At 51.3% G+C, this 15,448-nt stretch overlaps 1 protein-coding gene across 1 annotated transcript; it reads left to right on the plus strand.

Annotated features, from left to right (window-relative positions):
- The first annotated feature begins 709 nt into the window (after positions 1-709).
- NDUFS8 (NADH:ubiquinone oxidoreductase core subunit S8) lies at positions 710-4,205 on the plus strand. Its single transcript, XM_036763881.1, has 7 exons — positions 710-786; positions 1,544-1,598; positions 1,694-1,759; positions 3,327-3,416; positions 3,504-3,676; positions 3,746-3,874; positions 3,964-4,205. The coding sequence occupies exons 2-7, from the start codon at positions 1,544-1,546 to the stop codon at positions 4,093-4,095; spliced, it is 645 nt and encodes a 214-aa protein (XP_036619776.1). The 5' UTR covers positions 710-786; the 3' UTR covers positions 4,096-4,205.
- Positions 4,206-15,448: the final 11,243 nt, after the last annotated feature.

Genomic DNA, 15,448 nt, shown 5'->3' on the forward strand with positions numbered 1-15,448 from the left:
CCTCGGACACTCCCTAGCGGGGTGACCCTGGGCAAATCACCTCACCCGCTTGCCTCAGTTTCCTCACCTGGAGAAGGAAACAGCGAACCCTGCGGTGCCTTTTACCGAGAAAGCCCCGGTGGGGCCGGGAAGAGGCGGGCGTGAGGGAAATGCCAACGAAACGCCCAAGAAGCGTCGCACGGGCCGCTTCACGCGCCAAGTCCCGGATTAGGCCTCGGGGGACCCCAATGGCGGGGAGGGGCGACCTGGGCACCCGGGGCGGGGACGAGAACCCTCGGACGTGAGCAGAGACCCCTCCCCCTCCTTTACTTTTTAATTACGGAAACTGAGGCCTGCACACGGCAAGGTGACTCCACGTGCCTACTTCGCAGACCAAGAAACTGAGACCACCCCGTAACAGCTATCACGCCCCACCCACGAGCACCCCTGCTCCGCCCCCGAGAAGCTAACCGCGTGACACCCGGCGGCGCCCGCCCCTCACGTGACCGCAGAACCTTGGCTCATTGGTTCCTCCCGACAAACATGGCGCCCCCCTGCTTGGCTTCCTGCGCGGCTCCGAATTCGGCCAATCCTCTGCGGAGTAGAGCTTGTGGCTCCGCTTCCTGCGTCTCGACCAATCAAGATTCTCCATTTCCGCCCTGCGCGTCTGAGTGACAAGCCGGTGCTCCAATGGAAGCGGCTCGGCGATGACAGAGGGGTGGGGAGAAGCCCCACTCCGCCCACCCCGAGGGACCCGGCTCAGAGGCTCAGCAGCGGCTGCGGTGGCGGCGCCGACGCTTCCTTGAGGTGGGCGCTCAGCTCATGGGGCCGGGGAGGGAAGGGGAGAGAGCGGCGCGGGGCCGGGGCCGAGCGGGGCCAGGTCGGTCGTTCTTGCTCCGGCTGGGCCACGCAGGAGGCCGCTCCGGGCGTCCTTCAGGCTGCGAGCATGAGGGTCACCCTGAAAGTGCGCATGCGCACGGCTGGGCCTGGGGGCGGGGGCCCGGTCAGAGGTCAGGGGTTACGACGTGGTTCCTCTGCTCCCTCTCCGCCTTCCAGCTCCTTCCCCTCCTTCTCAGCCCCGGAGAGATCGGGCTGGGTTCCGGGGGATGGAAGGGACACGTCCAAGGGCACGAGCGGAGCCTCGCCCCCACACCCCCCTCCGCGGGCCCCCGAGACCCTTCCCCGCCTGGCTCTGCCGGGCACACTGGGCGCTGCCCACCCCCGGGGGCTTGCCAGATGGTCCGACGGCCTCGGGCTCAGGGTCCTCCAGCTCTGAGGGGGAGGGGGCGCCTCATCTGGCCCAGGACCCCGAGTGAGCCGGCGAGGGGGGAGGGAAGGAATCAGTGAACAAGTGAATGAATGAGTGAAGGGATGCTGAACAAATGAATGAACAAGCGAGTCAGTGAGCAAAGGAGTGAGTGAATGAACGAACGAACGAATGAATGAGGAATGAGCAGACGAGTGAGGGATTGAACAAATGTGCAAGTGACGGAAGGCTGGAGGGGGCTCCTGTGGGGGTGGGGCCCGACCTGGAGCTGACCATGGCTCCCCCTTCTCTTCCCAGATGAGCGGCCCTAACATGGCTCTGCTGCGGGTCCTCTCCCGGGTCGCAGGCGCAGGTAGGCCGAGCCCAGCGGCGGGCACAGGGATTGGGAGAAGGGGGCGGGAGGCTCTTCGTACCTGGGCCCGGTAATGCCACTGCCTCTTCTTCCAGGACCAGCCCGTTGCCCAGGCCTGGCCAGAGGTCTACACAGCAGTCCCTCCTCCGACTCCTCCTACAGTGAGTATCCCGGGCTTGGTCCTCAGACAGCAGTGCTTCTTTCCCCACTCTCTTCCTGGGGACCTTTGACCTCCGACCCAGCCCACCCAGAGCAGTCCAGGGTTTCTCTGCATCCACTCAGGGCAGAGATGGTGGAGTGGCCCAGGACGGCCTCTGCCCCATCCACTGTGCACCTGGCACCCTAGCAAAGGGGGTCCCAGGAGCCAGTCCCATTTCTGGAGCGTTGGTGGGGTGCTTCCTCCAGACCTCTTGTGGACAGCTGCTGGTATTCTTAGTGCTTTTGGGGGCAGATGGGGAAGCGGGGGCTCAGAGGCTTGGGGTGACTTGCTCAGAGCCAGACGGACAGGGGCCATAAGTGCCAGCTGTGTCCTGATTGCTGCCAGGATCTCATTGAGGGGTCCTCTAGGCCCATTCCTCACATCTTCAGGGGCGGGATGGGGGCCCTAGGCTCTACCCTGCTTCTCCCATACAGGACTAAGGGATAAGGGGACCCAGCTCCCAGAAGGTCCTTAGGCTTTGCTCTCCTGCTGGCAAGGAAGGAGGCCTCAGCACCATCTTAGCCCAGTGCCCTCGACCAGTCCCCAGAGACCTCTAGACACAACACAGAATGCTAGATTTGGACCACACCCCTCACAGGCCCGCATGATGCCAACTAGCATTTGCCCCAGGATGTCGAGCATCCCAAGAGACAAAAGGGCAGTGGGCCTCCAAGAACCTGGGCCAGTGTCCCTGCTGCCCCAGAGCCCCTAAATGCGCCCCCTCTGGGGCCTTGGCCAGGTTTCTTCTCCAGGCTTGAGCTTCATGTTCCAGAAAGTGATGGCTCTGGCCTGGTTGGTTCCTGGAGATCCTCAGATATCCGCTTTCTCTGGTCCAGCCACGGCAGCAGCAACAGTGGTCTATCCCAGGCCAAGCATCCTGGGCTCTGTGTGCTTGTGTGTGCCCTGGTGGCAGCTTCTTCAGAGGAGTGTCAGGGGCAGGAAGAGGACAGGCCCTGCCCTCAGGCAGCTTACAGTCAGAGAGTTCAGCTCTGGAGAGCAGGTGCTTAATTTCTAGGACCTACCGAGACCCTCCAGACCCATCAGCCTGCTTTGCTGGCACTGTCCCCTCCAGACGTCCCCTACCCTGAGCACAGCAGAAAACGTTCTACCCTGAATCTTTCTTTATTAAGAGCTCATTCCTAGCACCTCACTCAGCAGGTGACCCCATCCCAGACCCTTTGAGGTATGTCCACTATATCCTTAGAGAGTTGATACTGTGGCAAGGCCAGGTGACTTAGGGCAGTAAGCCTAGTTTATCCAAAAATCCTGTTTGCTGATCATCCAGGTGATTTCTTTTTCTGGTGACCTGAGGTTTGATAAAAAATCTTACTAAAGTGCCTTTGTTCACTTTCCTGCCTTAGTAAATAGAATAGATTGCATAGTGGGTTTTGTGGATGACCAGGGACACTGTAGTCCTTTATATGAGGGTCAAGGGACCTCATTTTGGGGAGAGTGTTTTTGTATCTGAGTCCTCTCTCTGTCCATTCTTCCTCTCTTTTCCCTGACAAACTGACACACCTTCTTTCCAGAGTATGTGAATGTGAAGGAGTCCACCATGGACATGAAGTCCGTGACTGACCGAGCGGCACAGACCCTGCTGTGGACGGAGCTCTTCCGAGGTACGTGCCGAGTGCTGGGGAGCAGCTGAGGAGACCCCAGGGGGAGAGGGAGACAGCCTAGCTGAGGAACCTCTTCCTTTTTCGTAGGCTTGGGGATGACTCTGAGTTACCTGTTCCGGGAACCTGCCACCATCAACTATCCCTTTGAGAAGGGCCCCCTGAGCCCTCGCTTCCGAGGGGAGCATGCCTTGAGGCGCTACCCTTCGGGGGAGGAGCGGTGTATTGCTTGCAAACTCTGTGAGGCTGTCTGCCCGGCCCAGGTGAGGCACTGGGGTGCAAGAGGTTGGGGTGGGGGTGGGGGTTCTGCTGCTAATGCTTCCCTTCTGCAGGCCATCACCATTGAGGCTGAGCCCAGGGCAGATGGCAGCCGCAGGACAACCCGCTACGACATCGATATGACCAAGTGCATCTATTGCGGCTTCTGCCAAGAAGCCTGCCCTGTTGATGCCATTGTGGAGGTTAGCAGGCCAGGGCCGGGAGTCAGAGGAGGGGTGTGGGGGGGAAGGGGCATCCTCAGTTCTTCACAACTCCCCGTCCCTCTGCCTAGGGCCCCAACTTTGAATTCTCCACGGAAACCCATGAGGAGCTGCTTTACAACAAGGAGAAACTGCTGAATAACGGGGATAAGTGGGAAGCCGAGATCGCCGCCAACATCCAGGCCGACTTCTTATACCGGTGAAGCCATAGCTGGAGCTACCGGCCACTCCCTTCTCACCCAGTCTGGTCTGAGGGCAGCAGCTGCCCTCCTACCTGGGCCCCCCCGAATAAAGCCTTCAGATGTGTGCTGAACGTCTCACTTGGTGGAGCTGGGGGCATGCTGAGTCGTGGGGCTGGGGCTCCCGTTGTAGGAGGCCTTGCTGGGTGCTGTCCCCAGATTGGCTGGAGGTCAGAGGTCATTGGCAGCTGCCTCTCCCCTTTCCCAGGGCCGATACTTAGTCATTGCTGCCTGGGGAGCAGGAAGGGAATGGGCCCACAGAGGCCAAACTCTTCCCTAAAGGTGTGAGAGGAGGGGCCGCCCTGGGATCAGCAAGGCCCAGGTTCGAGGGCCAGCTCGGACTGCTCTGTGCTCCAGGCTTATCTGCTTTGGTAGGAGAGGGTCCCCCAGCCCCGTGAAATCTAATGTAAGAGCAAGATTGAGAAATTCCCGCCAGAGGGAAGGGGCAGGAAGAAAGAGCAGACCCACCCCGGCCGGTGGGAATAGCTGTGGGCATGAGGTGGCCCCTCGGTCGTGCCTTCAGACCCAGAACCCCCTGGCTGTGAGGTCCTGCCTGGATCAGAACCAGGGGAAATTGCCGACTAGGTAAGGCAGCCCTGGCTAAGTAGCAAGCAAAAGCCCAAGAGGGAGCCTGGGAGCCCCTGAGGGTGAGAGAGTGAGGAGCGGCTGAGCATGAAGGGTGGCCAAGGGTCAGGCGCGCAGGCTGTGGGGAAAGGAAAACATCCAGAAGCTTGTGTTACAACTGTACTTTGTGGTCCTGGACCTTGGGAACAGGGACCTACAGGACTCACTGCCTGCTCCTCAGAGCTTATAGTCTAATGCAGGGGATGGGAAGGGCCCTAAGTTCAGCCACCTGAAGGACAGGGAAAGGAGAATGTTGGGCCTGGAGAAGCTGGGAGTTGGGGGGGGGGGCGGGGGGGGGGGGGTGGTGCGCAGAGTTAGGCCCATCAGGGCTAAAGGGCTCGAAGTGGGGATGGCAGTGAACCTGGGCAGGCGCAGACAAGTTGCTTTAGGCCAGAGGTCAGGAGGGATGCCTGCCAGTTGGAGCTGCCCAAAGTGGACAGGGTTCCGCTCTGCAGAAGCTGGACCACCGTGGTTGTGTTCTAATAGGGAATTAATTCTCTCTGTGCATGGGTGGACTGGCAGCTACCTAGGGGGCCTAGCAAATGACAGAACACTGGTACTGGACTCAGGAAGATCCGAATTCAAATCTAATCCCAGACACACACTGGCTGTGTGACCCTGGACAAGTCCTTTGACCTCAGCCTTAGCTCCCTCATCTGCAAAGTGGGAGGAGCAGCACCCACTTCCCAGGGCGGCTGTGAGAATAAAATGAGATTAATATTCATAGAAACACTGTCATGGTGGAGGCTGCTCAGGCCCCACCACCTCCTAATTCTGACTCTGGATGTGACGTGCACAAGGCGATGAAAGCAGCCAGAGGGTCTGGGGGAGGGCCCAGGGAAGTTCTAGGAGAGTGGAGAACGCCAGCCAGACCCATCAGTCAACAGACTCTATTACGTACCTACTGTGCGCTAGGCCTTGGATCCAAGAGGCAAATGTCAGTCCCTGCCCTCGAGGAGCTCAGTCCAGCGGGGGAGAACGTGCAAAGCTGTAGCCAGGCTGGACAGGAGGTGGCCAACCAAGAGAAGGCCCCAGAACCCGGAGGGATGGAGAAAGGCTTTCTGGGGGGAGGTGGGGCATCACTGCTCACGTTTCTATTGCACTGGAAGGCTTAGGGTTATCTCGGTTGAGTTTTACAGCAGCCCCAGAGATGGGTTCGTGTTCCATCACCACTGTGCCCCTGAGACCTACCTGGCTTTAGGGCGCTTACAGCCAAAGTGGGGGGTGGGAGCCAGCGGGGCACAGATAGCCAGGGGAGAGTGTGTGTGCTGCAGCCCCCTCCTCACACTCCTGCAAGGTCAACAGGCAGAGAAGCGCTGCTGTGTCAGCCAGGACCCTGAGGGAGTGCCCATTCAGAGCCCCCAAACAGAAGGCAGAGGAGGGGGCAGGAGATCTACAAGTCAGAGGAAACCCGGTAGGTGAGACTGGCTAACCAGGCCCCACCCCCACAAGAATGACCAGAGGCCCATTGAGAAGGACTCTCGGGAGCCATCAGGGTCACACTGCTTGTCTGATAGAAGAGCAGGTGGCGGCCCAGCTTGTTTAAGGGCTTTGTGCAAGGCAGGACTGGAATGGTTATCCTTAGAGCTGGGGAGATAGGCTGGGTCTGGATTCAGGAAGACCCGAGTGCGAATGTGACCTAGCCAGGTGGCCTTGGGCAAATCACTTCAGCCCTATTTGCCTCGGGTTTCCCCAACTGTAAAATGAAACTTAGGATAGCACCTACCTCACAGGGTTGTGGGAGCCAAGGAGATAATTGTAAAGAGCTTAGCACAGTGCCTGGCACATAGTAGGTGCTTTCTAATTACTAGCTTAGGTTAAAGGAGAGCCCTGTGGGGTTCTCTGCAGGAGTCCCCAGTCTCTGCTCCTGAAGTCACTCTCCACTGGGCCCCCTTGGCTTGGTCTTGGTGCAGTGGACAATCCTGACCCTGGAGCTGCAGGCCTGGCTTCCAGCCTGAGCCTGGGAGACTCTCTGGGCTTCCCTTTCCCAAACTTAGAGAATTGGAGACTGGATCTCTGATGTCTCCCCTGGCTGAATCACTTACTCAAGGACTGTAACCGTTGATTGGCTCCTTAGTAACAACTCCCAAAAGTTGGCTTTTAAAGCTGAAGAACCAGGCATGAAAGACTGAAGCGATTTGCCCAGGATGCCACAGTGAGTCAGTGGGAGAGCCAGAGCTGGGCCCCAGGTTGCCTCCCTCCCAGTTCAGGGCCCCCTCAGCCACACTATGCCTTCTGCAGAAGCTTTGGGAGGGCAAGGGCAGCCCTGTGACAATGCCCAGCCAAATCCCATCTGTGGTGCTGGCCAGCAGCAATGCAGACACAGCAGGGCAGGGAGGAAAGAGGATGTAGTCGGTGAGAGTTCCGAATTTCAACCAGAGAGCTGGGATTGCCCCCTGAAGACCCGAGTGGTTTGCCATTTCCTTCTCCAGTTTATTTTACAGATAAGGAAACTGAGGCAAACAGGATGAAGTGACTTGCTTGAGGTCACACAGCTAGGAAGTGTCCAAGATGAGAATTAAACTCAGATCTTCCTGACTCCAGGCCAGATTCATTATCCACTGTGCCTCAAGCATGCATGTGTGTGTGTGTGTGTGTGTGTGTGTGTGTGTGTGGTGTGTGTCCCCTATATTATATATGTGTAGGACAGCAACCCTTACCCAAATTAAATTCAGAGGCTTCTCAAGGTAGAAAGTAGAAAAGAGTTTTATTACAGTCTTGTGAAAATGGGCGATTCACAGCGCGAGCTCAGTGTAAGACCGCACTAAGCATGGATCAGATTCCTTTGGAGGTCCTAACAGGAACTCCCCCTCCCCAACCCCCTTTCTCTTGGCTCAGAGTCATGAGCTTTGAGGGTACAATCTAAACGCGGAAATCTACCCCAGTAACAATGAAAAAGTCCGAGACAAGCAGGTGTGGTTATTTTTGCAAACTCGGTATTCTGCAAACTCTGTGCAATTCTACGCCACCACCCCGCCCCCCGCTTCCAGGCCCTGGCCTTGGGAATTTTGCAAGCGGGACCATATATCTTTGGCTTCCTGGAACATTTTGTCGCTAATCTTGTTCTCGCAGTAAAGCTGGACGTGGTGCCAAAGCGGGCCCAGATACAGATGCCATGTGTCCAGGTCCCTTGAGGGGTCTTCATGGCATCCCACTCAATCCCTCCCCTTATTTATCCATTGAAGCCCTCTCATACCATTCTCGGTACAATTCTTCTACCATCTCATCATCATCCTCTAATCCATCTGGCCCAATTTTGTCCTCTTACTCTACCCACCCTTGTTTCCTCAAGATCATCATCCTGGTGGACCCCTCTGCCCTGACCTCTAATCGGACCAGTTTAGAGAGGAAGTCTCTCTCTGGGTGATCAACTGAATCAGGCAGGGGAGACAAGCAGGTAATAATATAATGCCACTAATTGCTAATAAGAGGAACCATAGGATTTGCTTCCACCAGCTTCCTCTGAACCAGGACCACCAGGAGGTGCTGAATGGCGAGGACCAGGATTGAACAGGGACATGGGCTAGTTTTCTTATATCCTTAGTAATGTCCCTTACCACCTTCCCATTATCATCAATTTTTACACAGCGTGTAGATAGGTTTAGTTTTCCACATACTCTGCCTTCTTCAGCCAACAGATGGTCTAAGACTAGTCTGTGTTGAAGAATAGCTTCCCTAGTCTGGGTAGCCTGGTCTGCTGGCAGATCTAGAGCTTTCATCGTCTGGTTGGTAATGATTTCCATCACTGCCTGGAGTCTAATTAATCTGTTAAGGATATAAATCAGGGTTCTGTAAGCCCAGCTCCCATCTTGAGCCCAAGTGGCTGGTCCGTAGGTTTGGATGATTCTCTCTGGGGGCCATTTACTTCCCCACACATTTGCATCTCCTGTGCCGGCGATAGAGGTACCTAAGGACCTCTTCAATCGGTCCTGACTGAGGTTGTCATGCAACCTTACCCCAAGGTGACCTCCTTCTGTTTCTGAAAGGAAAAAGAACTTGGGGCAGACCCGTCCAATACAACATACTCCAGTCCAGTCAAGTGGGAGATGGGTGTAAGCAGTAGAACCACAAATCTAGTAATGTCCTCTCAAGGCTGGTTGGTTATACCAATATATATCAGAGTAATTCCCTGTTATTGGGTAATAAATCCAATCGTGGGGTCCTAAGGGTCCACCTTCACTCCCACTCCAATATTGACATTTCCAGAGGGCTACATCTTCCTCCCATCTACAACTTGTATTCTGTGTACCCTTTTCATTCCACTCTTGCTGGACTTTAGTACAGTTGCATAGTTTTACCCTTACAATTCCTGTGAAGGTCCATTTGCAATGGCTTTCTCCTAGTACAGTTTTCCCTCCTGTTTGATTCAGGCAGTATACTCCCTTCCTCTCCTCAGCAAGGTCCCAGGAATGCTCCTCCCAATCCTCCCAAAAGCCTGTTTCATTACTGACCATGGATTTATTACTAAAAAGCCATTCTGGTTTCAGGGGAACAGGGACCCAAGGCCACTGGGATAGTCTCTGGGGCCCGCCACAGATCCAGCAGTTAGTTAAGTTAGAACTTTGAGCTACAATCTCCATTAATTGTTCAAACATTTCTTTCTGCCAACCAGGGTATCGGGAGGGGTTATGCAGGAGTCACAGAACAGATCAGAAATAGTATTAAGGGAATCCCCATGGTGTTACACTTTGATTACAAGTAAAGTGATTACGTGGGTGGGGGGGGGGCGGGAATCACAAACAAAGATGCCAAATACCAATACTAATAAGAGTAGGAAGGGGATTAACACACTTAGAAGGATGAGAATCCTGAGTGATCGGGCAGGGGTTCAGGGTCCATGTACCCAGCCGGTAGGTGGCTTTCGCCAGAGGTGCAGTTTCAGTTCTCCTGAATGCAGGAGGGGTCACCAGTCCTTTCACTCATGTGTGGTGTGTCCAACCACGTTCCTTGGTTCCAGCCTCTGTGTCTGAAGTTAACAGGATCTGTACCGGTCCTTCCCAGGATGGAGTGAGTTTCTCTTCTCTCCAAGTCTGGATCAGGACCCAGTCTGCAGGTTGAAATTTGTGAACCGGGAACCCCAAAGGTGGTGTCTGGGCAATCAGTCCTTTATGCTGCAACACATTTAAATGCCTCACCAGAGAATGTACATAATTCCTTAGAAATCTATCCTTACAATCCAGTATAGGATCGCAACTTTCTTCTTTATTGCTACCGCCCCACACCCCCACCCCCACCACCACCCCCCAACCCCACAACAGGATATGGATACTCAAAAAGGAGCTCTTAAGGAGACAGCCCACTATCTTTCCGGGGTTTAGTTCTCATCCTAAGAAGTGCTCAGGGTAGGCACTTGGTCCATGGTAGTTGGGTCTCTCAAGTTAATTTAGTGAGCTGTCTCTTAATTTCTTGATTCCTTCTCTCCGCCTTACCAGAGGAAGGAAGATGCCAGGGAGTATGAAACTCCCAGGTAATAAATATCCAAGGCTTGTACTAGGGACTGGAGGACCTTGGAGGTAAAATGTGTTCCTTGGTCCAGGTCTATCTGCTCCACTAACCCATATCTAGGAAGAATTTGTTCCATGATAACTTTGCCAACGACCAGAGCTGTTGCTTGGGTCAGTGGAAATGCTTCCACCCACGAGGTTAAATGGTCAACCATGACCAGCAAGTACTTGAGATGACCAACCAGGGGCAGCTCGGTGAAGTCAATCTGGATGCTTTGGAAAGGTCTGATTCCCGGGGGTCTTCCTCCTTCAGGAGACTGACGTTGAGCCAACTTATTTGTCCTTCGACACACAAGGCAGCCCTCTACCAATTGTCTCCCTAGAGTATAAAGACCAGGTGATACAAACCGGGTTAGCACTGCATCACACAGATTCTGTACATCCAAATGGCTGCCCTGATGGAGATGTTGCAACGCCTGTCTCATACTTGCCTTATTTAGGACCTCTCCACTATCAGGGAGGAACCAATTCCCCTGACCTCCTTTCTGGGCCCCTAACTTCTGGGCTTTCTGTTCTTCTTCCTTAGAGAAGGAGGGAGGTGGTAGACTCGGAGGGAAGGAAGGAATTAGGACCAACATTGGGCTGCTATGCTTAGGTTCCTCATCCCCAGCCCTCCTTGCCTCTTGATCTGACAATAGATTTCCTTTAGCTTCAAAAGAGTGGCTAGATTGATGTCCATTGAAATGGATGACAGCAATTGTCTCTGGTAATAACAGATTCTCTAATACTCATGTTAGTAGGGTGACATGGACCAGTCCTTTGCCTTTACTGTTTACCAAGTTTCCCTTTCTTCCCATATTTTTCCAAATACATGCACCACTCCCCAGACATAAGTTCAAACACTAATTTTAACTCTTGCTTAGGCCATGGAATGACTACAAATTTAGAGTAGGCCTTCTAAAAAATCACACGAGATTTTTCAAAATATTTCTTCTAGAAATATTTCCCCTTCTTTAAAAACAGTTAAAATTTATCCTGATGTTAAGAGGAATAATCACTAAACTTTTATGAGGTTTAAAATGGTAGAAATCGCTTTCTTCCTCCTTAAAGCAAAAATAAACCTTTAAACATTGGAATTTGTTAAAACTAAGTTGGTGTAAAATGTCCTTATTCCCAAAGTCTTATACAAAATTCCTAGATATCACAAAGTTCTTTAGTCAAAAAGGTGTTGTAATGGAGAGGACACTTCGTTTTTATAAGTCAAGAAGAACATACCCAATTAAACTAGCCTTATCACAATAACGAAGTTTACCAGGCCTTTCCTTAGGTGAAACAGGCTTGAAAATCGCACCCCTATTTTTTTTGTTCGATTCTTAATCCAGCACCAAACATCTTAATATAACTCAAGAGGAATTGCTTTTGCAACAATATTACTGACACATCTGTTTGCCAAATTACACTATCTAGAAATGTAACAATGTCCTAAATATTATTGGGTATTTAAAAACTTGAAACAACCCATTATCAATTTAGGTGAATGCATTTCTAAATCATCTTGCACAGAGAATCATTCATTTTGTCATTAATATATTGACACTGTAACTTCAAACCACCACATACATTCTCATAATGGACAATCCGCTAGCATATTAAATATCAAGATTGTTATCATTCCTTGTTTATAACCAAATATAACTCTCAAATTATCAAAGTTTTATCACATCCTTTTTTTAAAAACTCAATTCATATATATCAAAATCAGATTGAAATGGCTATAATACCATTTCTACCACACAACAGTCTTCTCAAATTTTACAATATAAGAGAACTTGAGAAATACAATGCAATTTTAGAAATACAGAAACAGTAAAATTCAGACGACACCAACTGCATTTCCAGATTGTCACATCTAGAAATTATTCAACTTCCTTTGGTATTTAAAAACCACTTCAAAGTTAATAATGACATTAAAAATAATGTTTCTAACTTATGCCAGTCATGATGCTAAGCGTTTCACAATCATCACATCATTTTGATCCCATAACAACCACCATTATCATTTTCTCTTGACAAATCAGGAAATGGGTCAAACAGAGATAAAATACAGTTTGCAACTGGGACAGAGAAGTATGAAGTTATCAAGAGCAGAGGCTGGTTTCCCGATGATGATAATTCTTGGAGGCTGGGCTTAGGGAATGCTTCCCACAGGCCGGATCCATCCACCTTTCCCTTCCCTTACAACGGCAGAATTTACTGAGCCTGGGGCCGTTTGCAGCTGCTGGGACAGGGTGGGCAGAATGTGTAGGAACTGGGTGACATTTCCAAGCTTTGCCTAGAAGGGTGGGTTACAAGGGGCCCAGGGGCACAGGACTGGCAGTATCACTGCCAGTCTGTGAATTGCTGCCCCTCCCCTCCTTTGATTTAAGTTTTCCCTACAATTCTCCTGCATTCTCTTCTCTTAATTTGATCTGGGATGAGAGGAGTTAACAAGAACCCTTGTGGCTGTTAAAGATTCCCATACTGAGATACCCTCTTAACTCTGGGGAGGAAGTGGGGAATGATGAGTGATCAGCATGGGTGAGAGCTCCTGGAGTGATCTACGGTCTCAGCAGTTCTCTCCCAAAATTCCAACTAAGCAATTTCCAAACTTTTTAAATGATTAATCCCAGAATCTGCTAAAATGTTGTTAGTTCTGTTTCCACTGTAATTCCGAGTTGGTCAGACCAGAAATTACAAGGTAAAGTTGTATCTGTTTCCCTAGCTGCAGTCTTTAGGAATCTCTGGCTGCCTGCATTTTAAATTGTACAAAGTAATAGACTCATTCACAGTGCACTAGATAGAAACAGACACACACTGACAAAGTGACAAATTAATGACAGGACAAATACAAACTGAGCTCAGAATTTAACAACAGAGAGGAAATTAGAGGCTTGCTAGAAATCCCCATCAAGAATTGGCTATTACAGGGACAGCTAGGGTGGTGTAGAGTACCGACCCTGGGGTCAGGAGGACCTGAGTTCAAATCCGAACTCAAGACACTTGACACACGTACTAGCTGTGTGACCTTGGGCAAGTCACTTAACCCCAATTGCCCTGCCCCCCCCAATAAAGAATCAGCTATTATTATTCTGAGAGAAAGGGTGTTTGGGGAATTTGCAAGGACCTAAGATCTGACCGGGATGGATCCTGCAACCTTTGCTCAGAGCACCTCTCTATGGTCTTTGGGGGAAAGCCTAGGTGTTCCTGATGTTTCTGACTTTCCATAACCTACATCCACAGTGTAGCTGTCTTCCTCAAGAACACAGCCCCTTAAAGGAAGGGGGAAAGGGGGGAGGCAGGAGGCAGCGGTACAAAGTTACCCTCCTTAGGGCTAGGGCAGGGAAGGGAAGGCAGGAGGGAGGAAGTAACGACAGGGTGCAGTTATCCTCCCCAAAATCAGAGCCTTTAAGGGAAAGAGGAGGAGGAAGGAGATGAGGAATAGGGCAGAAAGAGTAGAGGAACAGCTACACCTGGAGTTGCTGGAATAGAGGAGAGAGAGTGGAGGGAATTAGCCAATACTGAGGGTGATGCTGAAACAGCTTTGCAAGCCTTAAGGGAAGAGGCTTCTGCCTTTAGTTCTTGCTCAGCCATCTCAGCAAACCCAAGGTGAAAAGCATTCCCACCCTGGCTAGATTCCTTGTTGGCCTTTAAACTTAATTTGGTTTTAAGATAAAGTAACTTTGACTGTCCAAAAGAGCCCTATTGTGGCCAACATAATTTGGGCTATCTTTAGTTAACTGACACTAGCGCTGGCAATACTTACGCTAATTTTTCCTGAGATCTCTTCTTCTGGTTAATCAGTTCAGGCTCTGGCCCTTACTGAAGTTACTAAATTGATATTAAATGATTATCAGGTCTCACCCTTAAATTTATTTATTCATTCATTCATTCATTCATTCATTTATTTATTCTACTCACTGTGCCATCTAGCTGGCCCGCACCCTTAAGTTTATCGAGGGCTCTGGGTGGGTTTCTTCAATGAACCCCTGACACCCCTAGTCTTCCAGCTCCACAAGGGAGAAGATTTTCTGTTCAAGTCTCCGTGAGGGACATTCCCTCCTCATGTGGCCCTCTTTCCCACATTCAAAGCAAGTTAAGGGTGTTCGTTCTGGCTTATCCTTAAACCCCTCTCCTGAGGGCTTAAATCTTCTTCCTCTCCCTCGGCCAAACCCAAATGGCTCTCCAAATTGTCCTCCCCTGGGCACTCTAACCTGAGGTTTCATCGCTGATCTAGCTAGCATCTGTACTATCTGAAGTATTGCTTTAGTTTGTTCCTCCTGTTGCTTCAGGGACTGCAGCATAATTTTAGTATTTTTGTCCCTCTCCTTCTTTTCTTTTGACTCCCTGGCTACATATACCTTCTGAGCCATCTCCAGTAACTCATCCAGGGGTTTTGTCTGCCACCTGTCCTGCTTCTGCAACTTTTTATTAATATCTGGCCAGGAGTTAGTAACAAAATATACGCTCAATAAGTTCTGGGCAGTGGGGTCATTTTCCCCCAGTCTAGAGAACTTCCTCATACATTCCTTAAGTCTGGTCAGAAAGGCAGAGGGGGTTTCATCTTTCTCTTGCTTAACTCCTACCACCTTGTCAATATTCTGACTCCGGGGAACTGCCTTCCTAATCCCTTGGACGATCAATGTTCTCAGATCTCTCATATTCTCCCTATGGGCAGCGTTGTTATGATCCCACCCTGGGTCTTGAAGGGGGAATTTCTGATCTCCCCGAGGTCCTCCTTGTGCTATAGGGTGAGCATCATCCCAGGCTTTCACAGCAGCTTTCCTTATCTGTCCTTGCTCCTCTCCCGTGAAGAGGATCCCTATAATTGACATTAGCTCTGGCCAGGTGTAAGTGTTGGGACCGAGAAATTGATCAACCTGTTCTGACAGTCCCACGGGGTCCTCTAATAGAGACTTCATTTCCTTCTTAAATCCTTTCACGTCTGAGGAGCTCAAGGGTGCAATCACCAAGCCCAACCCTCCCTGGGCTAATGGAACCTCCCTTAAGAGAAAGGGTTCGACTTCAGTCCTAGAGGGGAAGGCAAAACTCTCCTGATCTTTAATCAGCTGCTTAAGTTCTTTTCTAAGAGGACCGTGGGAAGGGGATGGATTGAAATCAACTAAGTCCCGGTCTGCTCCCGCCTCAAGAGGAAGGGGTAGTGGTGCGGAGGTGGATTCTGATCCCCCTACAACCAGAGGAGGGGTTGGTGG

This window comes from Trichosurus vulpecula, chromosome 6 (assembly GCF_011100635.1).
Source record: "Trichosurus vulpecula isolate mTriVul1 chromosome 6, mTriVul1.pri, whole genome shotgun sequence".
Taxonomy (NCBI): domain Eukaryota; kingdom Metazoa; phylum Chordata; class Mammalia; order Diprotodontia; family Phalangeridae; genus Trichosurus; species Trichosurus vulpecula.

Excerpts from the sequence above, each read along its gene's own strand:
- NDUFS8 (XM_036763881.1), top strand. The coding sequence starts at position 1,544 with ATGAGCGGCCCTAACATGGCTCTGCTGCGGGTCCTCTCCCGGGTCGCA. Across the intron at positions 1,760-3,326 it reads CTCCTCCGACTCCTCCTACA|AGTATGTGAATGTGAAGGAG; the intron begins GTGAGTATCCCG and ends CCTTCTTTCCAG. Across the intron at positions 3,875-3,963 it reads CTGTTGATGCCATTGTGGAG|GGCCCCAACTTTGAATTCTC; the intron begins GTTAGCAGGCCA and ends CCCTCTGCCTAG.